Source organism: Penicillium griseofulvum (genome assembly GCF_001561935.1).
Source record: "Penicillium griseofulvum strain PG3 chromosome Unknown contig_80, whole genome shotgun sequence".
Classification (NCBI taxonomy): Eukaryota; Fungi; Ascomycota; class Eurotiomycetes; order Eurotiales; family Aspergillaceae; genus Penicillium; species Penicillium griseofulvum.
Window position 1 is genome coordinate 6,378,489 of NW_024467471.1, and position 23,939 is coordinate 6,402,427.

General features: G+C 50.6%; 4 protein-coding genes across 4 annotated transcripts; 2 read left to right on the forward strand and 2 right to left on the reverse strand.

The window, feature by feature from the left end:
- Positions 1-1,316: 1,316 nt before the first annotated feature.
- On the forward strand, positions 1,317-10,899 carry PGRI_032690 (Acyl transferase/acyl hydrolase/lysophospholipase; the record flags this gene model as incomplete). The annotated part of the gene is made up of 2 exons (XM_040790982.1): positions 1,317-3,902; positions 4,048-10,899. 2 exons carry the CDS (start codon positions 1,317-1,319, stop codon positions 10,897-10,899), a joined length of 9,438 nt encoding a protein of 3,145 aa, XP_040647935.1.
- Positions 10,900-11,666: 767 nt separating this feature from the next.
- Positions 11,667-12,648, reverse strand: PGRI_032700 (fungal specific transcription factor domain-containing protein; the record flags this gene model as incomplete). The annotated part of the gene is made up of 3 exons (XM_040790983.1): positions 11,667-12,031; positions 12,082-12,320; positions 12,380-12,648. The coding sequence occupies 3 exons, from the start codon at positions 12,646-12,648 to the stop codon at positions 11,667-11,669; spliced, it is 873 nt and encodes a 290-aa protein (XP_040647936.1).
- Positions 12,649-15,261: 2,613 nt separating this feature from the next.
- PGRI_032710 (uncharacterized protein) lies at positions 15,262-16,131 on the forward strand (the record flags this gene model as incomplete). The annotated part of the gene is made up of 3 exons (XM_040790984.1): positions 15,262-15,367; positions 15,419-15,714; positions 15,772-16,131. 3 exons carry the CDS (start codon positions 15,262-15,264, stop codon positions 16,129-16,131), a joined length of 762 nt encoding a protein of 253 aa, XP_040647937.1.
- A 266-nt stretch (positions 16,132-16,397) lies between these two features.
- On the reverse strand, positions 16,398-22,517 carry PGRI_032720 (uncharacterized protein; the record flags this gene model as incomplete). Its single annotated transcript, XM_040790985.1, has 3 exons — positions 16,398-22,076; positions 22,157-22,439; positions 22,498-22,517. The coding sequence occupies 3 exons, from the start codon at positions 22,515-22,517 to the stop codon at positions 16,398-16,400; spliced, it is 5,982 nt and encodes a 1,993-aa protein (XP_040647938.1).
- Positions 22,518-23,939: the final 1,422 nt, after the last annotated feature.

A 23,939-nucleotide genomic window follows, 5' to 3' on the forward strand; every position in this document is an offset into this window, starting at 1 on the left:
GGGGTGCTAGTCTATCATCCCATTTTCTCGCTAAAATAGCAAGATAAATCAGAAATCAGTCTAATTGCTAGATTTGTATGGATCTATAGACGTCGGTAATTAAAATACAATTTCTAGATCCTCAAAAATACATAGTATTTTGGTGGTATTGTAATTAATTATGTTAGTAAACTGGAAGGGACCCTTTTGAAAATACATTATGGCGTTACCGATCACCACTTTGTGTAGGATAAATAATACCTGTAAGTCATGTGATAGGTGTATAAAATACTACGAGGATACTATAATAATTTACATAGACTAGTTGACTACTGCGGCCAGCGGTAGATATACCTAAAGTTTTATTAGTAAAAAGCGGGTATTAGTAGTCATTCCCTATTCTCAATAGTATTGTTGTTATAAAAGAGAGCGATCATCTCGTCTTTGAGTGGTTCTAGATCAATTAGGGCTGGCATCTTGTTATACGAAGAAGCCTGTAATGAGAATAACAGGGAAAGTTCCCTAGCTGAGGAACCATGTAGCGAAAAAGCAAGGCAGTGAACTAGACGGTAAAGAAATTATATGGGTTGGCGCGATGGCGGTTAAAACCTGCCGTAGACATCTCACATATGTAGTACTGAAAAATCCGAAATGCGAGAGACTCTGTCATTTTGACTCGAACATAGAAAGGATAGATAAAAAGTCTATTTACTAAACCAATGATGATAGAAGTACTGGTACTCATATTTTCTTGAATGGAGCACCAAAGGCCCCGGGGGTGATTCTTTTTGAATATTGCTCTTAGGGTTCAAGTCCACCTTGCTCTTTGTATAACATAGTTGCTGCTATGCGAGAATGATCATTTCGATCAAGCAAATCAGTATCCCAATGTTGGGTTATACCCATATATCTTCATTACTAACATCGATTTTATCATGAATATGGCCTCCTTAGTCGAGTACCTGCTTAGGCCTTAGAATCCGAGACATCGTTCCCGAGTCTCCTACCGAGCCGAGTACCCGAAGTAGTTTACGGGAAGTATGTCGCTGGATACAGTGTGCGTATGTGTGGGTAGTCACTCTCCAATCATGTACTTCTCTGAGGTAGTGCAAGACAGTCACCCCGAGGGCAAGAAACAAAGTGGGTGATGCGACTCAGGCCGAAGGAGTTCATCTATAGGAGATCAGAAAACTGAAATAAATAGATATATGATGGCGCCATTACTACTCTCCAAACAGTTGCATTCTTAGCGAGAGTAAAAATACTGAAGAATCATACTTAAGAACCCAGGTAGAGAGGACGTTGCAATAATAAGCTATAAGCTCCGTCCAGGAAAAATGGACATGATTATCGCGCACGAGGGTTACGCCCTCACAGATGAATTCAACAACACCGGAGACAGAACGTTCCTAGGTCACTGTCTTCATCGACTTTATGAGTGCGCTGTAGACAGCTACTCGAATGATGTCGCTGTGATTTGTGCAGACTCTGAACTAAACTACCGAGGGCTGAACGACAATGCGAATCGCCTGGCCCGGGCTCTGTTGGATCGAGGCATAGGGCGCGGGAGCCTCATTGGCGTGGCCCTGGACCGCTCAATCGACTTCGTTGTAGCGGTACTAGCAGTATTGAAGACTGGCGCTGCCTATGTTCCGATCGACCTAAACTTCCCTGCGAGACGAATTAGCTGGATCATCGACGATGCCAATCCAGACCTGGTCATCACCCGTACTCCCACGCCGGAGAACTTATGGGCCTGGAAAGCGTCATGCCTAAGCGTTGATGAGGCACGAGGCAATAACTCGGGAGTCAACAGCGGGAACCTGAAAATCGAAGTGGGAGGAGACGACCTTGCGTATGTTATCTACACATCCGGCTCTACGGGTGAACCAAAGGGTGTTGAGGTCAGCCATGGTGCCGTGTGCAACCTCTTGTGCTCCATGCGGCGAGAACCGGGCTGCGGTGCGGCGGATCGGTTGCTAGCCATTACCACCTTCTCCTTCGACATTGCTGTTCTGGAGCTGTTCTTGCCTCTCGTTTGTGGCGCCACGACAGTCATCGCGAAGGCCAATGAGACCCTGGATACCCACGCCTTGCTGGGATTAATGGAGCGACACAGGATCACCATGATGCAGGGTACACCAACCACCTGGCAGATGTTGCTGGAGTCGGGCTGGCACGGTCAACCACGACTGGCGAAGATACTATGCGGTGGGGAAGCGCTTCCTCGTCGACTGGCCGAGCGCCTGCTTGTCTGCGGTGATTCGGTTTGGAATCTGTACGGTCCCACCGAGACAACCGTGTGGTCGAGCATATGGAAGGTGTCTCAAGGAGACAACGTTGTCATCGGCAGACCTATCGCCAACACGCAACTGTACGTGCTCGGTCCAGACTTGACACCGGTGCCTACCGGTTGCTCGGGGGAATTGTGTATCGGCGGTGCAGGTGTCTCACAGGGATATCGAAACAAGCCCCAGCTAACTCGGTCTCGCTTTGTTGACAACCCTTTTCACGCCGGCACCATGTACCGGACCGGTGACATGGCACGCTTCCTCACACCTGACAAGCTGACTGTACTCGGTCGTGCTGACGACCAGGTGAAACTTCGGGGCTATAGAATTGAACTAGGTGATATCGAAGCAGCCATAACATACCATGAGGACATCTCCCGTGCGCTGGTAGTAACCCACGATGAGCGGCTAGTTGCCTACTGTGTGCGCGAGCATTCTCCACAGGCAGATGGAGATGATATTAACCATATGCGTGGTTCGGCACTTGAGGAGTGGGCGGGTGTGTGGGATCAGGTCTATAAAGAGGATAAGGTAGAGGGGGATGAGGTGGTCCAAGAGATGTTCAATATCGCTGGCTGGCGTAATAGCTATGACGGAGCCCCGTTTTCTAGTAGTGAGATGCGCGATTGGCAGTTGAGTTCAGTTCAGCGGATCTTGTCCTACGGACCGAAGCGGGTGTTCGAGATCGGCTCGGGTACTGGTCTGATGTTGTTTAGTATTGCACCACATTGCAGCGCCTACCATGCCGTGGACTCCTCCAAACAGGCTGTAGAGATCACACGTCGACACCTCTCATCCTTACCGCATGTAATATGCGAGCATTGCCCGGCTCACACATTGCCCACCTGGCGTGGTATGGATGGAGCCTTTGACACCGTGATAATCAATTCCGTGGTGCAGTACTTCCCAAGTATCGACTACCTCTTGTCGGTTCTTGAATGGGCGACCAAGGCAGTTGGCCAAGGCCGGGTATACCTTGGTGACTTGCGCAGTCTATCATTTTTCCAAACCTTCCATAGCGATGTCATTGACTGCCGTTCCAACGGTCAACTTTCCCCCTCAGAACTAAGCCGGCGGACTAAACAGGCCATGCAGTCAGATTCCGAGCTGGTAATTTCGCCCACGTTCTTTGCTAATCTGCAGAGCCTGATTCCACGCATCAATCACGTTGAAATTACCCTACGCAATGGTCGCTATATCAATGAAATGACCCGCTACCGCTTTGATGTTACTTTGCATATCGGGGCCGTTGTCCCCCAGGACCCTGTGATAGAGCGGGAATGGAGGGACGGGACACTTGATCAGCTCACTACGATTGATGAATATGATAAGGTACTGCGGCTGAACAACATCCCAAATGGTCGGCTACGCGAAGTCCATGACAGACTGGCGGTCGCTCTGGGCGACGTCGTCACCAACCCGCTTACCGCATCGTGGATCGATCCGTATGATCTCACGGCGCTCGCCGCCCAGTCCGGCCGACAGATGGCATTGGTGCCGAGTCTCTCCGGCGGCATATGGGCTTTTGATGCCCTGCTTTGGTATTCAGGGAAAGCGACCCCAGACCTAAGTCTACATAGCCCGGAAGCTATGGTCCGCAAGAAGATAGGGCAGTACGCAAATGTGCCCATGGTGGGAAATGACCCAGTTCGCCCCGAGCTGGGCCGACTTTTACGCCCGTGGTTGGCCGAACGCCTGCCGGCCTATATGATACCTTCTTTTTTTTGTCGAACTGGACGAGTTCCCGCTAACACTCAACAATAAAGTCGACCGTAAGGCCCTTCCTGTTCCCGTGATGGGAATTAAATCTCCTGTCCGGCCCACAACCGAGCTAGAGGGTCAGATTTTGACTATCTGGGCGGAGATTCTGGGCTATGACAGCATCGGCATCGAGGAGAACTTCTTCGAGATCGGTGGCGACTCATTACGTGCTGTCCGTTTGCAGACGGACCTTGAGAATCTGCTGCACCGGCCGGTGTCATCTGCCATCATATTCAAGCACTTCACTATCAAGGCACTGGCCGCGTACTTCGCCAACACCGAGAAACCCTATCCTAAAGTTGAGCCCCCAGCGTTACGAATTCCAATGCCACGCCAGGAGGATATTGCCATAATTTCCATGGCATGTAGACTTCCTGGCGGGGTGAACACGCCAGAGGAGTATTGGGACCTGCTCGACCGCGGTGGAGATGGCATTAGCGAGATACCACAGGACCGCTGGGACTCCGATGCGCTGTACGATCCGGACCCGGGAGTCCCTGGCAAGTCATATTGTCGTCAAGGTGGATTTGTATCCGGTGTCGATAGATTTGACGCATCATTTTTCGGTATCTCACCACGGGAAGCGAGATCCATGGACCCGACGCAACGGGTCATGCTGGAATCTTGTTGGGAAGCGTTTGAGCGCGCCGGCTATACGATGGAAGGCTTGCGCGGCAGCCAGACAGGCGTTTTCATTGGGGTTAGTACGATTGCGGGATACCGTAGTCACGGTTTATGTCATGTTACCCGTGGTAGCCTAGATGCCCTTGATGGGTATACAGTCACCGGCACGGCCGGCGGAACTATGTCTGGCCGGGTGTCTTACACTTTTGGACTTCAGGGGCCTGCTATGACAGTGGATACAGCGTGCTCCTCCTCCCTGGTCACCACGCACCTAGCTGCTACCGCGCTGCGAAACGGCGAATGTGATGTGGCAATTTCGGGTGGCATTAGTCTGATGCTGTCGCCTGAATTGCATGTGGAGTTCAGCCGCCTTCGTGGTATGTCTCCTGACGGTCGATGTCGGGCCTTCTCCGCGGACACCGAGGGGACTGGCTGGAGCGAAGGGTCCGCCGTCGTGCTTCTCAAACGATGCTCCGATGCCCAGCGCGATGGAGACACCATCCTTGCAGTGTTACGTGGTACAGCCGTTAATCACGGCGGCCGCAGCGCTGCCAGCCTGACTTCTCCAAGTGGTCTTGCACAGGAGCGTCTCATTCGTACCGCTCTCGCCATGTCGCACTTAGAGCCGAGCGATATGGACTATGTAGAGGCCCATGGCACTGGTACCAAGCTAGGTGACCCGATCGAAGGCGCTGCGCTAGCGGAGGTTTTCGGAGGTAGCCACTCCAGGGAGGAGCCATTGTGGATTGGTTCAGCGAAGTCTAACATTGGCCATACCCAGGCTGCTGCCGGACTCGCCGGCGTGATAAAAGTCGTGTTGGCTCTACAGCACAACCTACTGCCCGCCACCTTACATGTCAATAAGCCCACCCCAGCGGTGGATTGGGAGAACGGCAGGATGGCCTTGGTCTGTGAGAAGCGGTCCTGGGTGCCGAATAAGAGTCGCCTGCGACGGGCTGGGGTCAGCTCCTTCGGCATAGGTGGCACGAATGCACATGCAATCATTGAGGAGCCACCATCCGAGCCTTACCGGAGCCTCCCCATCACGACGAGGTTCGTGGCGTTGCCGCCGACAGTGCCTATCCTCTTATCTGGCCATACGAGCGCGGCGCTACGCCAGCAAGCCCAGAACTTGCATCGACACCTGAAGATCACGGCGGTCCACGAGAATCTGGGAGATGTAGCATACACTCTAGCCGCCGGCCGCACACATTTCCGCCAGCGAGTTGTGCTCCTGGTTCAAGATAAGGAGGAGCTGCAGAAGAGGTTGGCCTCATTTGTCGAAGAACAGAAGGCCACATCATGGTTCCCAGAAAGCAAAAGGCGCAGTAGGAGCACCCGTGAGCAGAACATTCTGATACCACGCGTCGCCCTCCTTTTCACCGGCCAAGGCAGCCAGCTGCCAGGGATGGGCAAGGATCTTTGCGCCGTGTATCCCCTCTTCTACGAGGCGCTTCAGGATGTCGCGTCCCGGTTCACCAATCTTGAAAGGCCGCTGCTCGATGTGATGTGGGCCGATCCAGGCAGTGAGGCCGCCGGATTACTGTCTCGCACCGATTTCACGCAGTCGGCCTTGTTCGCCCTGGAAGTGGCTCTGTGGCGGCTATGGGATAGCTGGGGGATCCGACCCGAGTTGGTGTTTGGTCACAGTATTGGCGAGATCGTGGCCGCCCACGTCGCTGGGATTTTCAATCTGTCGGATGCTTGCCGGCTGGTCGAGGCTCGGGGCCAGTTGATGCAGGCATTGCCCGGCGGGGGTACAATGGTATCCCTCGAAGCAACAGCTGTGGAAGTTGAGAACGCCATTGAGGCTCTCGGTTTTACTGGCCAGGTTGAAATTGCCAGCCTCAACACGCCGTCGCAGACCGTTGTGTCCGGCGCCGTTGATCCTACCCACGAGGTCATGACATATTTTGCGGAACGGGATCGCAAAGTCAAGGCGCTTAAGGTGTCCCACGCCTTCCACTCGAACCACATGGACGGCATGCTGACGGCGTGGCAATCAGTCATCGGGACGGTGCAGTTCCGCCCGCCGAAACTTGCCGTGATCAGTGGTCTAACAGGACGGCGGGCTGAGGTGGGCGAACTTCAGCACCCCGAATACTGGGTTCATCAGGCGCGCCGGGCAGTGCGGTTTACTGACGGCATCGTTGCGCTCGAACGCGAGGGAGTCAACGTCTTCCTGGAGCTGGGCCCACGGCCGGTACTTTCCGGCCTAGGCGCAGAGTGTCTAGCCGGTAAACATTCGGTGACCTGGGTTCCATCGCTAATCCCAGGCAAGCACAGCGCCAGAGTTATACAGCGTAGCCTCGCAGATTTACATTCACGGGGGGTGCCAGTCGACTGGCGTGGCTATTTCAAGCCATTCGGCGGCCAGTTGCTGGCGCTGCCGACCTACGCCTTCCAAAAGGAACTGTTATGGTCTGAGGCACCGCCACTACACCCGGAGATCAACCTAGGTCGCAAGAACACCGGCCATGGATTATTTGATGGTGGAATCGAGATCGCTAGCACTGGGATGTTGGTGTTCTCCGGCACGGTGATGGACGACGCCCTGGTTTGGCTACAGGAGCACAAAGTCATCGACACTGTGCTCATGCCGGGAGCTGTGTTTTTCGAGTGCATGCGGGCGGCTGGACATGCGGTCCAGCCCGGTGCATGGGAGCTGGTCAATGGCCTCGTCCAGAAGCCGTTGGCGTTCATGCCAAACGTGCGTGTTCGCCTCCAGGTCACCGTGGGTCCGCCCGATCATGGAACTCGCCAGGTGCAGGTCTACGGCGCCGCTGAAGGTGGGCTTCCATGGACGCTACACGCGGAAGGGAGTCTTGTTCCCGCGCATACCGACGCGAGCGGGGATGTCACCCCCTTTGCTTTAGAGGGTGCCCAGAAAATTGACCTGCGCACTGTCTACAGAGATTTTGATGTTCTCGGATATCACTTCGGTCCACGGTTCCGGTGTCTTAAAGAAGCCTGGGTGATGGATGAAGAGGTGTGGGCCAGGACAGTCTCTTCTGTGGACATTGAGCTGTTATCTCCCAACGGCTGCTGTCTTGACCCGGCTCTACTCCAGTCAGCCATTCACTCTGTGCTACTGGCCCACTGGATCAAGCGGACTGGTGACAATGGTGTCTTCGTGCCGTTCAAAGTCGAGGGTGTATCCTTGCCAACAACGAAGCAGTCTGAGATATGGGTCCGCGTTTTCGATTTTGAACGGGATGGCGAGGGTTTCCAAGCCTCCATCGACGTTTATAGCGACCAGGGGGCCAATATCGGCCGACTGCACCGCGTCCACTACCAGCTTGTTGACCGCGTAGCGCTCCAGTGTGCAGACTTGGGAGATGTAAACCGGTTGCAGTTCCGGGTCGCCTGGCATCCTGTCGATGCTGACCATATCGAGCTCCGTAGCGGCGTGTGGGGATTACAGTTCCCGGCCGGCGAGGTGAAGTGGGCCGAGAAGGTGAAGACCAGTTTAGTGCGTGCCGGGATCAAAGTTATCGACGCCTGTGATCTCAATGACGCTAAGCGCCTGGACGGTTTGCTGTGCCTGTGGGATTCCAGCGCTGACATTCTTCATCAGGCGCATGACTTTACCGCAAAGGCGCTCACCCAGCTACAGGCAGCGGCTAAGACCGAGTTCGCAAAGCCGCTGGTGTGGGTAACCCGCCAGGCAGTGGGCACAGGCATCGAGGATCGGGTTACGGGGTTGGGCGCTGGGGCACTTTGGGGCCTAATGCGCACCGCTCGCAACGAGCATCCTGAATTGACCTTGCGACTGATTGATCTGGATGGGGATGAAGGGGAGCCTACGGAACATCTCCTTGCGAGGGCGCTTATGTTGCGATCAGAACCCGAATGCGCCCTACGACGCGGGCACATATCTGCCCCTCGGTTGCAGTATTTGCACGAAGCTGACACCGTGCCCCGGGTCCAGAAGCAGTGGTTTCTACGGCCAGATGGCGCAGTGTTAATCACTGGCGGATTTGGAGGTCTCGGCCGGCGTGTGGCCCGGTGGTTGGTTAGTACCCACGGCATCCGTGACCTAGTGATAACCTCGCGAGGTGGTATGAATACCCCTGGCGCGAAAGAGCAGGTCGATGAACTCGCCGAACTCGGCGCCAATGTCACGGTGGTGGCAAGTGATTCGGCCGACTTTCAAAGCGTCCGCTCAGTTGTGGGCATGTTTAACAAGGACAGGCCACTACGCGGGGCGGTCCACGCTGCCGGCGTTCTAGACGATGGGATCCTGTCGGCCTTGACTCCTCACAGGTGTGATGCAGTATTTCGACCTAAGGTAGATGGAGCCTGGTACCTGCACCACTTGACCCAGGACATGGAATTGGACGTCTTCATGATGTTCTCCTCAATTTCAGGGATCCTAGGTATGCCGGGACAGGGTAATTACGCTGCCGCTAACGCATTTCTCGATGCACTCGCTCATCAGCGACGTTCCAACGGCCTAGCGGCCACCTCGGTAGCATGGGGCCCCTGGGAGGGCCAGGGCATGATCGCTGGGCTCGGCGAAACGGGTCGTGCCCGCCTTACTCAACTCGGTCTAGACTCGATCGGCCCAGCAGAAGGCCTGCAACTTCTAGAGCTGGCTGCGCGGGGCGACTATGCTCTGACCGTGGCTGCTGCACTTGATCCAAATCGGCTGCGAAGCTCCTATGATCGGAAAGCCGGAGTACCGCCGTTGTTTCGCTTGCTTCTGAGAGGAAAGGGCGAGTATGACCGACAACTGGACGGTGAACGCTTTACCGATCTGTGCAATGTCCTGAGGAGCGCCACCCCCCAAGAACAGGCGACAACAGTGATGGATGCGGTTCGAGAGACAGTGGCGAAGACACTAGGTTTCATGTCGCCGGAAGATGTTCATATTAACCAGCCCTTCCAAGACCTCGGAATTGACTCCCTGACAGCGGTTCTGACGCGCAACCAGCTCGCCGAATTGACAGGCCTGGCTCTCCCAGCCAGCATTGTTTTCGACCACCCGAATGCGAAAGCGCTCGCGCAATTCCTACTATCAAAACTTCTAGAACCCGCCGGAGATCCGTCACAGGGGTCGAGCGGTGCGCTATTAAAATCCAATGTCGCCCCAGCCGTTCCACCTGGTTTGAATATAGCTGCAATCATGAAGGGATGTCTCGACCCGATGTTTCGATTCGACGATGTGGTTGAAATGGCGGCCCGCCCAAAGGCAATATTCATCACCGGCGCGACTGGTTTTGTCGGCGCCTTTCTCCTACATGAGCTCCTCGAGTCAAATATACCCAGCTACTGCCTCGTGCGAGCCGATAATGCTAGTCATGCCAAGCGGCGGTTGGTGAGCACGCTCGAAAGCTATGGTCTTTGGAAGCCAGGCTACGCTACACTGGTCAACTCGGTGGTGGGCGACATGACACAGCCCTTGTTGGGACTTGACGAAAAGGCATTTGAACAGTTGGCGATCGGAGTTGACGCTATTTGCCACGCGGGCGCTCTCGTCGACTGGATGCGTCCGCTGAAGGATTATGTTGGCCCGAATATAGTCAGCATGCACGAGGTTCTGCGCCTAAGTTCGCTCGGTCGACCCAAGACAGTCCATCTCATCTCTACCGCCGCCACATTACCGAAGTATATGGGTTATGAGGTTGTGGAGGGCGATCAGGAGTATGGCTACGCCACCTCAAAATGGATTGCGGAGCGAATGTTGGCGGCGGCGCGTTGGCGCGGTGCCAAGGCGTCGGTGTACCGATTGCCATTCGTCACGGCATCCATTTGCTCTGGCTATTTCCGACGTGATCGCGGTGACTTCCTACACAACTTGATTGTCGGTAGTATTGAGATGGGTAGCTTTCCATCAATTAATGCTGATCTCTCGGCTGTCCTACCGGTCGATTACCTGTGTAAGACCATTTCTACATTGATGACTAATGTTCCTGGGCAAACTGGGGACTACGACTTTGTTAACTCCAGTGCGCCCAGCTTCAATGCCTTTTTCAATATGATCAGTGTTGCTAGTGGTGTTGGGGAGGTGATCCAATTTGCTAAATGGCAGGAACGGGCATTGGCATGGGCTACGGCAAATCCGACGAGTCACCTCGCCCGAATCGCTGCCGTCGTGGATGGCCTGACGGAGGAAAGTGTAGCCGCTATGTTCGAATGTTTGCCCATGGGTGAACATGTCTTTGATACCAACAAGGATTTGGGGCCTCTTTTAGACGATCAGTTTGTTGAAAAATATTTAAGCCGCACAAATACGGCCTAAGGTCCACGTTAGGTATTTTATCTGCCTTGGGCTTTGATCGAGTCGCCGCCGGTGTGGTGGTTACCAAATATGTATATACAGAGGTCGATTTTACACTGGGCACCTAGTTGGTTGGGGGGTCTCATGTAATGCCAAAAAGGGTTATCCTCATCAAAAATGGCTACGGAAGGCAGTTCAGTAGGCAGTTCAGTAGGCAGTTCAGTAGGCAGTTCAGTAGGCAGTTCAGTAGGCAGTTCAGCAGGCAGTTTAGGAGTACAGCTAATATAGCGGGACCTAGTGGCTCCCATACCAAACTAGCGATCAGAATTTCTATCATGACTTTGAAAATTGGCCGCAGTCTATAAAAAATATTTACGAGTATAATTTTATAACATATTACATTGAGCTTCTAATTATAAATAAGATAAAAAGTAAATAAAAATAGGTTACAATATAAATTCATCGAGAGAATAGGCTTCAAACTCGGTTAGTTTTGGTGGGAAAATGGGCAGTGGGTCGATACTTAGTAGCAGGGTCTGTATATGGCTTTCTTCCAATCATTGCAATCCAAATAATTTCAATTCCTGTGGGCAACGACTAGTAGAAGTTCCTGCTTTTTATTTTAATACTTCGAGATGACATCATAACCGACTAGTCGGTCTCCCGGACTATAAGAGTGCGAAGGATAGTCATTGGAATGGACATTATTCCGGTTAGACGCAATTGACTGTATGCTCGAATCTTGCATTAATTCACTGCAGACTTTGCCAGGCAAAGGCACTAGGTATCTAGTAAAGGTTGCTCGGAACACTGTTCAACCATGACATATCTTGAAAATCAGGAAACTCAAAAGTATCCAAGATAGCCGCATTCATTCCTTCGCCGAAGGACATATCATTCCCTCCACTTGTGCTGGCTCCTATCTTAAGACTCGGCACATGGCCAATCGGTAGCAGACCCTCAGAGGCAACTTGTTCATAGAGAATTTCAAGGGCCGCCACACAGCGCTGAGCGGATGTGCTATAACTTTGGTACTTTCGAAGAACTTCCAGTGCATGGTTCCAGGACAGGGCGACCGAGCTTTCTGTGACCTCGGCAAGGATCGCAGCGCACAAACGGCCAGCGATCAAGACAGTTGCAGAGGTATAAACATCTAGTCAAGTTAGAATCTCGAAGCTGAACCTGGGGAAAATCTATACGAACAAAGGATATTATACCACCAAGCCGGCAGGGGACCACCGGTTCCGTCAGCAGGGGCATTGTTGTAGATTAGTTCGATAGATTCTTGTGCAGCTTTGACACATATGACAGAGCACTGTAGTGCGACACGGTGGGGGAAGGAGTCGTTCGTCGAGACTAATGGGGATGCTGTCGTATTATCCCGAACAGCGCAGTATTTAGAGAGAGTTGGCCGAAACAAAAGCATCCGCACGTGGAGGAATCTACAGGAAGACACCAGTTAGTTATTGGAGGATATTTGACATTAGTATGAATCACAAACCTTGCACGCAAGACAATGCTTTGCCGGAAAAATACAGCATTTGCGGATACTGATGAATCCCCACGCAGATGCGGAGGAAGGCTCCGCGTCCATCGAGCGAGGGAGCGGTCGAGCTCAAAGATAGTCCGCTCTCCCTCACTTGAAGAATTATCGAAATAAAAGTCATAGATGTCTTCCCCATTATCGTCGGAGATTGGCTTGTAAAGACTAAGAAGCACATCGTTCATGATCTCGTAAAGTTCTAATGATTTGGCGTAGAACGCCATCATTGAAGGTCGATCTGGAGGTTGAAAGACCTCTTTAGTTGATCTAGATGGGATATAGTCGTCGTCAACGGCGGCTGGGAATGGAACCGCCCCACAAGAGGCTTTGGAGATCATTGCAGGCCGACCAAATGTCATAGATATGACCCTTTGAGATTGAAGTCAGAACCATGCCCAAGATTAGCTCGGTCAGTGGAGTTGAGCATACCGATCCATTAAGATACATCCATGCCATATTTTGCGCCCTAGCTGTTGCTCTTGAAAAGTCCGAAGGCGGGCAATGTTTTGGGGAAGATGGAGTCCTAAACTTTGAGCGTTACGGATAGCCAGTCCGGTGACAATCCAACATTGATGTGCGGAATCCGTACTTTGCAAATATTGGGCCATGAGAAGCAAGCATTGAATCAAACCTGATGATCCACTATCCCAAAGGTTGAATTGAAACAGGCCTTTTGCCCGGGAGAAAAAAGCATCCGCTAATGCCTCTCGCTCTGTAGGTGGGACAAAATCGGCCAACTGACTTGCCAAGGCGAATATGACATTCAGCGTACACATGAGCATATTTTCATCATACTCCAGGCTATCACCAGTCCATATTTTCATATATTCGGTTTTCATCTCACCCGGGACAAGAAACGGATATAATGGGAAGACACATTCCCAGTAAACCTCCATGAGGCTATCTGCCATTTTTCGCGGAGGAAGCACATAGTTAGTCGCCGAAGATTGATGTCTTTCGCTCCGTGTCGGCATCAGGCTTGAAGGAACAGCCGTATGAGGAACTGAAGGTCTTCGGTGAGGTGATGCGACTCTCCTGTCGACCGCCGTTCTAATTTGGCGCATAAACCCTGCCGCGCTAGAGCTTCCGAAGAAACCTTGGCTGGCACGTTCTTCCTCTACAGCACCCATCATCGCGTTCACTCTTTCTCGCTGACCTGTGGTTGTGGATGTGTTACCTCGACTATGGGCACTTTGTGTACAGTTTCCAGGCGTTTCGGGCTTGGCATTACCAGGTATGGGCGAGAGTAGATTTGCCTGTCATAAATGGATCCTTTAGATAGTGAAGCAAAAGCGCTATGAGTACACTAACCGGCGTGCAGTCTGATCCATGACCCTTCTCAGAGTGCTGAGGGCTTTCAAGTTCCTGGATCCGAGTTTCTAACCTGGATATATAACTACCGAAATAGACATTAGCAAACGCAGACGGATTTAGCGGTGTAATTGACATCGCATACGTTTGCCTTGCTCGCTTTTTCTCTAACTCTCCTGTATAGACACATTGGAGCCCCTGGTCGGTCCTCTTGCTGCATGGCCCACACACTTATTGAGTCAGTACGGATAGCATTCCGTAGCTATAAGGACATACCCGGTTGTGTCCCATCACAGCGAACTTTTCTTGCTCGACAGTCATCACATGCAACAGCAATTTTCCGACGTTTTGTTCTAGGGCGCGACTCAGATTTTGAGTCCATGACAATGGCAATATGAAGTTTGGAAATGAAGGAGCATAGGAAGCTCGGGATTCTATCCGAGAGACTACGAGGGCAGATACGGGAAACTAGTATCACCTGAAGCGCAGGCCTCCACGTGACGAGCATGTCATAAGCCTAGCCTCCCTAGGTGGACACCTGGGCACCTACAGCCTCGCCCAGACCTCGGGAGGTCCACGGGTCCACCCGTGGAAGGGTGGACACCTATTAGGGATAGCCTATGGCACAAACAGGGCTTGTGGGGAAAATAGTGGTACCTAGGTAGGTATGTTGTAGTTGGCAGACCAATTGAAGGGTAATATCGAAACCCAAACCAGTGCTGAGGTAATTAAACTCAGCGCCCGCGGGCCATCCGTCTATGGATACCTACCTGGCCCTTGAACCCAAGACTCCTTTCTCCTCTGATCCATCTTTGTATTACCACCCCTGCCTATGCGCCGGACCTGCCACGGGCCTCTCCTGCGCTCGAATTCATGATGCAGCGAGTCGCGCGCAACGCTTGGACAATTTGTATCCCAGGTGCCCACAGGGGCTTCACTACGTCTCTACCCTCCATTTCTTGCCTTCACCGAATTTCCCCACGGTCAAGTTCGAGAGCCAGCTTTATACCTCATCGAACAGTTATGTCATCACCACAGTAGACGTGTCCCCCGAGAGTATTTCCCACCTCGGGGTTCGAGTTGCTTGACCAGTCCATCGAGCTTGAGGAGGAGACACTACCCAATTACCAACCCGAGAAATACTACCCAGTCAACCAGGGCGAGTATTCAATGACCGGTATCAAGCACTTGCTAAAATAGTGTACGGAGTAACCTCAACCGTTTGGCTTGCGAAAGACTTGATGTAGGTGCAGTAGATTCGCTCCCGCCTAGACGATGGTGATTCTAATAGCATGATCTAAACTGGTGAATCAACATATGTTGTTTTGAAAGTTTATATCACGGGCCAGAACCGGGACCATGAGCGAGAGCTGGACATCTATAAGCATAAGAATTTGGTGGAAACAAGACATCCTGGCAGAAACTTCGTTCGCAAATTCCTCGACCATTTCTATATCCAGGGCCCTCATGGCCGTCACATTTGTCTTGTTCACGAGCCCCTCGGAACGAGTGCAGATGTCCTGGTGAAGATGTGTCCTGGGAACGTAATGACCCTTGACGAGATGAAGCCCGGTATCCGACAGCTACTTGTTGCATTAGATTTCCTGCACTCGGAGTGTCATATCATCCACACTGGTAATGTTTAATTCTCCTAGACCATGTGCTATAGGGTTAACACTGTCACAGATCTTCAGCTGAAGAATCTATTACTTCCCGGGCCAGAGACAAGCTATCTTTCCCGTTTCGAAGAAGCTGAAGTTACGGACCCATCAGCTAGAAAGATGCTTAAAGATCGAACAATCTACAAGACTTTGGGGTTCCTTCCAAGAGGTGGGCTGCCAGTTCTTGCTGATTTTGGGGAAGCTCGTTTAGGCCACCAAGAGCACGATGATGATATCATGCCAAACGTTTACCGGGCTCCTGAGGTGATTTTAAGGTCGAGCTGGGGTTATAAGGTGGATATATGGAATGTTGCTATGGTCGTGGGTGAAAATACTCTTACTTTTACTTAAGAAACGCTAATATTTTGGTATATCTAGGCCTGGGACATCGTTAGCCCCCGCACCCTTATCACTGGCAAAAACCCAGATGGCGTATTTGATGACCGCGTCCATATGGCAGAACTGGTTGCCCTGCTAGGCCCTCCGCCACCTGAATTCCGGAAACAGACACACCTCAGTTCGGTCTTCTGGGATGAGTTGGGCAACTGGAAGGAAGTAGTCCCAATCCCAGACATTACCTTTCAGAGCCTCGCCGAGAATGTCGAAGGGGAAGATAAAGAAGGGTTTTTGCGGTGGCTGCGAATGGCCTTGCAGTGGAACTCCGAGGACCGACCGACCGCGTTAGAACTCTTATACGACGAGTGGCTAATGAAGGGTTTAGAGGAGAGCGCAGGGTAAGCAAGTAGTACAACCGAACAAAAGGAACTTGATATATTAACTTGAAAAACTCCCCATGTGGGATACCTGCATGCTCCAATGTGGCAGAATGTTGGCAACGAGATCACACAATAGTAAAAGGGGTGTTAGCAAAAGTGAATATTAGATTGATAGTTCGGCGTAAGCTTAGATTGCTATGCCAATGGCGAAAAACTTTGACTTATTGTTAAGATACATGTAAGTATAATGTACGGTCTATCATAATATTAGTTACGTTGTTCGTATACTTATCCACTCGCCTCTCTAGTTGCGCAACCTTTAGAAGTTGCCAAGGGGCGATAAGGGAGATCAAACTGAGGGATTTCCTCCACGTTTGCCTTCCATGCATTATCCTCTTCATCGTCATCATCGCTAGATGACGTTTCATCCTCCTCTTCTTCCTCCTCCTCCCCCTCCTCACTGTCATCCTCACTTTCATCCTCTTCCTCCTCATCGGTTTCATCGCCTCCAACATCTGACGACTCCCCACTCTCAGATTCTTCTTTCGGCCAACCCCTCTCTTGTTGCTCCCAGCAGGTTTGCAGAAGCTCACAGGCATCATCAAGTCTCCACTCAGCCAAATGACTCGACTTGCGGTCGACTAAGCTCCAGTGTGCCCCGTGCTTCATCAGGAGCTCGCAGGACATGGCTCGGCCATACAGTGCGGCAGCATGTAGGGCTGAATGACAGTATCCACCAAAAGAATCCACCTCGGCGCCTTGTTCCAGAAGAAGCGCAAGCACTTCACAGCCTTCAGACACAGAAGCAGCCTGTAAAACAGTGAAGTATTTTCCTCCGGTTTTGTGGATATCGGCACCATATCTCAGTAGAAGGCGAACGCCATCAATCGATCCGCTGGCAGCTGCCGCTTGCAATGCACCGGAATATATACCACCTGTAGCATTTGAATCAATTCCTTTTCTTAGAAGGAACCTTGCAATATCAAGATTGTTCGACACAATAGCAGCTGTCAATGCCGTGCCAAACTTTCCACCGGTCGTGTTGATGTCCAACCCGCGACGAAGAAGACCCTTCACAATCGCCATATTTCCAGTAAGACTAGCGGCCTGCAGTGCGTTGTGGTACTTTCCTTTGCCAGTAGGCCCGATAGTTGCTCCTCGTTTCAGCAGGTAAGAAAATACCGAGAAGTTATCACTCGTCGATGAAGCGTATTCCACCGGTGAGCTAGAAACTCCATCTGATGTTTCCAGGTGAGCCCCATTTTCGACCAAGAGACGAAGAATTGATAGTTGCCCCGTCTTAGCTGCGGCATGAACTGCGGTAGGATACTTCGCATTTCCTTTCAGGTTGACATCGGCACCAGCATCCAACAACGCCGAAACCTTATTGTGTGCGTATAAAACAGCACATATAAGCGCATTTCCATAAACTCCGCCTTGAGCGTTCACATCCGCTCCCACATCAAGCAGGATCTCGAATACGGAATCATCTGGTCTCCACCTTAAGCATTGTTGAAGTGGTGTCCCATACTTTCGAACCGAAGCATTTGGGTCAGCACCGTGATGTCGAAGGAGGGATGACACCAATGTTGCACAGGAATTCTCAAGGGCCGCGCCCAAAGAGCCTCCATATTGTCCGCCCCCAAGATGAACTGATGCGCCAGCGTTCAGAAGATCAGATATCACAAGGTAATATCCGCTTGCATATGCAGCCTGGAGCGCTGTTCCGAACTTACCACCGACAATATTAGGTTCTGCTCCATGCTCAAGCAATACACGAACGATTTCTTCATTGCCTTTAGCAGCCGCTGCTTGTAGAGCAGTGGCGTACATACCCCCTATGCTATTCACATTGGCGCCAGCATCAATCAAAATCTGGAAAGTGTCGTTCCATTCATGAGTGGCAGCTGCCGTGAGCGGATATTCGAAGGGTGGACCAACAGGGCAATTGATGTCAATTCCTCGATCAACCAGTAACTGGATAACTTCGTCGTAGCCACCACCTTCAATCGCCGCCATCAATGCACTGCCATATTTGCCAATTCCACAGACATGGATATCTGCACCAGCCTCAATCAACGCCTCTATCGCTTCCTGGTTTCCTTGGGATGCCGCGGCCTGTAGGCTTGTGCCATACAAACCACCCACTTGATTAATATCACTCCCCGCGTCGATTAAGATCCGAATTTTATCCACGTCCCCCACGAAAGATGCAGCTTGTAGCGCAGAGCAGAACATGGCATTTTCAATGTCCACTGAAAGATGAGCGCCTCTTAGAATTAAGTTTTGAACTACCTCATTGGATCCCTCCTCTACCGCGCACTGCAGTGCGGTGATGAAATCGCCACCGGTATCCTCACCATCTTCATCCTCATCATCCTCATCCTCGTTTTCATCCTCATCTTGATTTTCACGAGGCTCGATGGCAAGATTAACATCTGCGCCGTGATCGAAAAGTAGATTCATAAATCTATCATCCTCTAGCACAACTGCCATGAGAAGAGGTGTAGGATAGCAACCATTGACAATATTGACGTCCGCACCTCGGTTGAGGAGGATGACACAAAGGTCATAATTCTCGGATTCCAAGGCACCCCCGAGTGCGCAGAAAGCGACATTGTCAGAGTCCGCTGAGGCATTGATATCTGCCCCTGGTTCGAGCAAGAACTCTACAATAGGAATACTTGACTTTTCTCCGCGGCAAGCTGCAATGAGGGGTGTTCCGTACTCTTTGTCGTTCATGAAATTCACATCCGCACCCAGATCAACTAGCAGACGAACCATGTCCAGATTGCCCTTCACAGCTGCGGCCTCTAAGGGTGTGCAGCAGGGATATGTTGAAATGGTGCTACAATCGTCTGTGACAGCACCCATTTCAACTAGGAGCCTGACAACTTCAATGTGTCCCTTGCTTGCAGCCACCATAATGGCGTTGCTCATCTCGTAGGTATCTCCGGTCGGGACACCCAACTCAAACAGTAGCCGTATAATCCCAGCGTGGCCATTGTGGGCGGCTGAAATTAGCGCTGTTCCTCGATCTGCGCTAGGGGCATTGACATCCACGCCTACCTCCGCCAGTACACGTAATACATCTGCGTGTCCCGCGGATGCAGCCATCTGGACACTATTTCCATAGTGCTCGTCGAAGAATTCTATATCCGCACCGGCATCGAGGAGGCTTTGAACGATTTTTATGTGACCCCCCGCACTCGCAGCATTGAGTGCATTCCGATGCTTTCCTCCTTTGGCGTTGACATCAGCCCCAAGCTCTAGGAGTAGCTTCACCGAATCCAGATTGCCTGCCATGCACGCCGCGTATAGACTGTCAGTCCCCTTGTCATTGTGGTCATTGACTCTGGCACCTTTCGAAACCAGTGAGCAAATCAGGTCTAGCATCCCCATAGACGAGGCTGCCATCAGTGCACATCCGTGTCGACCACCCAAAGCATTCACATTGGCTCCCCGCTGAATCAGGGCATCAACCATCTGCATATTCCTACCAACAATTGCGGAGACGAGAGGATACGCGTACCAGCCACCACGACCATTCACGTTTGCACCTTGGTCGAGGAGAACTTCAAATGTTTGAAAGTGCCCCTTCTCAGCGGCGGCTGCAAGAGGAACACCGTACCTCTGGCAGGTAACGTTCAAGTCTGCCTTATTGGCAAGAAGAAGTGAAACAACTTGATGGCGACCATGAAGGGTAGCGACCTGGAGAGGGGTGCCGTTTCTTCCCGATCGAGTATTGACATCCGCCCCTCTCTCAAGCAGCAGCTTAACCACGGGCTCATGCCCTTGGGTGGCGGCCATGTAAAGGCATTTTTCAACCACGCCTGTGTCTATCCATTCACGCTGGTCAAGAAAGACTTCAATCACCGACTCATGTCCGGCACTTGCGCTTGCTTTCATGGGCTCTTCTATGTGGATTTGAGTGTTGCTGTCCAGCAAAGCGGAGACGGCCCGGGGTAAGCCGAAGAAGCTTGCAAAGTAAAGAGGGGAATTGCTTGACGTCTTCAGTCGCTGACCACTGGACTTTTGGAGATAGAAGAATATATGACACCACGTGCGGTAATTGCCACCAGACATGGCATCAGATTCAAGTAACCTCATGATCAGATCGAAGAGCTCGTCACTAACGTCGCTAAGGTGTGCATGGGTGCCCCATGCTTGGACGGCATATGGAAGAAACTTGTACTCATCGAAGGTTTGTAACAAGGCTTTTCCGGACCTTTCCCGGGTTCCTGCGAAGTCATCATAGGTCAGATAGGTCAGGCAGACACTTGCTAGCTCGGTATGAGTATTGCTATTCCCAATCCAGAATTGCGGCATGGTATCTCTGATAAAATCTGACACAAGAAATTCTTTGACTGTGTAATGGGCCAAGGCCACATAACAGTCAGAGGAAAGCGTAACCAGACTTCCACAAAGCTCGACAACATCTTCCGCGTCAGTAAAGACCGCATCGAAGTCGAAGGAACCCCCACGGTCGCTGATATCAACGCTCACACACTCGGCCAACTCGTCCAGAGTAAGATTCCGAACTCCAAAAACCAACCATTTCAGCAATCGTTGCACTATTTCAACGTCTTCGGAATTGTTGGACTCCACTTTCTGTAGTATGCGGGTGTACGTATCGTGCAATGTCTTTGGGAGATCATTAAGGGCATTGCGCACGGCCTTATCGTTACGGAGTTTGCACAGCTGATCAATCTGACACTTCACCCATTGGAACATACCCTGTGCTCCTGCGATTAGTGTATCGCAAATAATACCCGCGAGGTTGGAGTCCCTTAGTTTCAACCTTCGGGCCTTGAGTCTCGCCGCCACCTCGGCCTTCACGTATATATCAATATCTCCGGCAATATCTATCGCCTCAATGGTCACGCTCGGCAGTTGTTCATAAGTCCGAGCAATATCAATTTCGTGACGACTAGTGACAAAGATGCTTGAAAATTTGCACGTCTCGTATATTTTCTTCAGGGAGTAGGCCACACATTCTCTGTCTTCACTTTCATCCAAAGCGTCAACCACAATATAGATCTGTTGGAAGCTATCGCCCATAAAGTGACTGAAATTGTTTAGAAGCTCGTCAAAATCCGGTGCATAGGCTGGATTTTCTTTGTACTGCCGTTCGAAAAAAGCCTGGATTCTATCGAAGACACTATCATTCCTTGATGCGAGCATTGACAGTAATGTGCTGATGATCCGGGTTGGTGATTGCTTTTGCTTGTCCTTGTAGTCGCAGTAGAAGTAGGCCAGCGCAACTTCACTACTCTGTTTCTGGTTGCGTAACCATTCGATAACAGTGGAGGCCAAGATTGTTTTCCCCGCGCCTGGAATCGCATGCAGCCACAAGAAGGAGTTTTCCGTCAACGCCCACTGCCGGAATGTCAGACCATCTAAAAACCAGTGTCCTGTTCCCTGGTAGCGCAATTTAGTGGCCGATGTATGATTGGAGGCTGCGTTGACGGGTGAAAGCCACTGATTGACGGAGTCAATTCGTTGCTGGTCGATGAAATGAGCAACGGACTTTTGATGCGATTCTAGGGAAACCCAGCGAGATGTCTGCAACTGGCGTTCATGCTCGGCCTTTGAACGTTCTTTACTAGCAAGCTCTTTTTCCGCAACATCGGCTTCATGGTCTATTCTAACCATAGAGGATCTGATACGTTCGATGATATCACCGAATTGAATCTTGAATGGCTTCCAGATGAGTCTCCAGGCCGCGTGTAGGCCGACTGGATTCAATGCTCTCACACCAGTCTGGTATTTCTTTCCTTGGTGGAAAAGGTCTCGAGCTCGGGAACAGAAATGCATGATTGACTGGAAAATGTCTACCATGGCATCGCGAAGGACTTGGTTATCCACGTATAAACGTGGATACCGACGTAGACAAGATAGAATGTACCCAATTTCCTCGAACATGTCCGTGATCTTGTCAAAGTATTCGCTATACTCGCCAGCAATCTGCGCGCATCAGGACTTTGATCAAAAATGTTTTTTCAGAGGTGTCTTGGATAAATGGTATAATCAGGTACACGGCTTACCTTGAGAACAACTCGCACAGATGCCCAAATAGGACTCATCATCGAGACTGAACCTGCGACAACATCCAAAGCTCCACCGTACTGCTCAACACCCGCTATGAAGGCTTTAAGTTTTGGGGCGATTTTTCTCGAGATTTTCCCCTTCTGCTTATTGTCGATATTTTGAAGGTCATCAATCAGCTGTTGCGATCGGGTTGTAGCCTCGAATAAAGCAGTTTCATCAGCAGAGAGATCTTCGAAGAACTTTTCGATCGCATCATGACATTCATCATCGATAGTAGAACTGTATACTGTATGTTAGCTCTTCTTGAACGTGCCAAACAACGATTGGAGAGGGTCACTCTTTTGATACGTTCTTCATAATGCAGATGGCACATGCAATCTGAGAAGAAGGAAAGGCCGAGACGAATGATGCTTCAGACGAATGAGCATATGTTTGCAATTGGTTTAAAAAAAAAAAAAAAAAAAAAACTTATGACAACCTTACCATTCAGCTAACGTAATCTATAATTGAGTTAACGTCGTAAAGCTATGAGCACGTTTTTGGCATATTTAACAATGTGGGGGAATTGTACCCCGTAATACGCGAAGTATCTGTTTATTTTTCTCCCGTTGGTCAACGTGTTTGCAATGTTTGCAATTTAGCGACAAGTTTTAATATCCCTTCTATTTTCCTTTTGGACAACGGCGGAGAGAGAACCATTGTGTCTATAAATCTCTAATTGGAAATGTATACTAAGTGTAAGGGCTATCAACTGAATAATATAGGAAAGGATCCAATTGAAGTGTCCTTATAATTCTTATAGAAAAGATGATCTACCCCGGAAAACAGCCCAACAATATCCATGGACAAGACCAGACCGGTAGACCAATAACCGTGCCACCTCACATTCTTGTCCCACTCAAGATAATCTTAACTTTTGACACTTGCCTTGAATTCCAAATTGTTGTCGGAAATCCTGGAACGGATGGGGAATATTGCATACGTGCTAAAGACTGGGGACCCGAATCTTTCGGTTCCGGATCTTGTTCGTTGATGAGAATCTCCTCTTAACTTCAGATTCTCTATTAGTTTGTGTCTCAGAGCTCGTTTTTAAAAACATCCATGGATACTTCTTTTCTAAACCTTGGAAAGATTAACAACTTAGCTATTGCTTCGTAATCTCCCGCAGAATCAATTCGGCGCCCGATGTCTGAGACTCTTTACAACTAAGTATTACTTTTGTACTTTTCACCGGCTTTGACTGGCAAAGTTGCGGAAGACGACGGACTAACCCCCTCCTGGACAAATTCGGGTATGTATTCCGGTGACTGCAAGTTCCAACCAATCTCTCTCTCTCTCTCTCTCTCTCTCTCTCTCTATATCATGATAGGGTCCACATAGCAGTATACGCTAGAGCGAGGGTCGTGGTGTCTCACCCGAAAATTCCTGTTCTACTTCCCTCCTGGAATATGCAGACTCCTGATGCAAGGGTTGCAGTGACTATGTGCTTAATTGGGGGATTTGTAGGTCCACTTTGATTTTATTATGACATGAATACATTATTCTAGGTGAGTGTACTAGATAAAGGAGTGGGGTTCTAGGTAGATATACCCAGCAATTTGTGATAACAAGAAAATATCCCTGGTGACAGATGGCCAGAGATCCGACATATAATGGGACTGCACGTACCTAAAATAAGGAACAAAGTCATTGCGCTGCCTAGATTCTCACCAACATCCCGGAAACGCCTCAAGATCACTACGTAATCTTACTTCTTACGGCGGGAGGGTGAAAAATAGT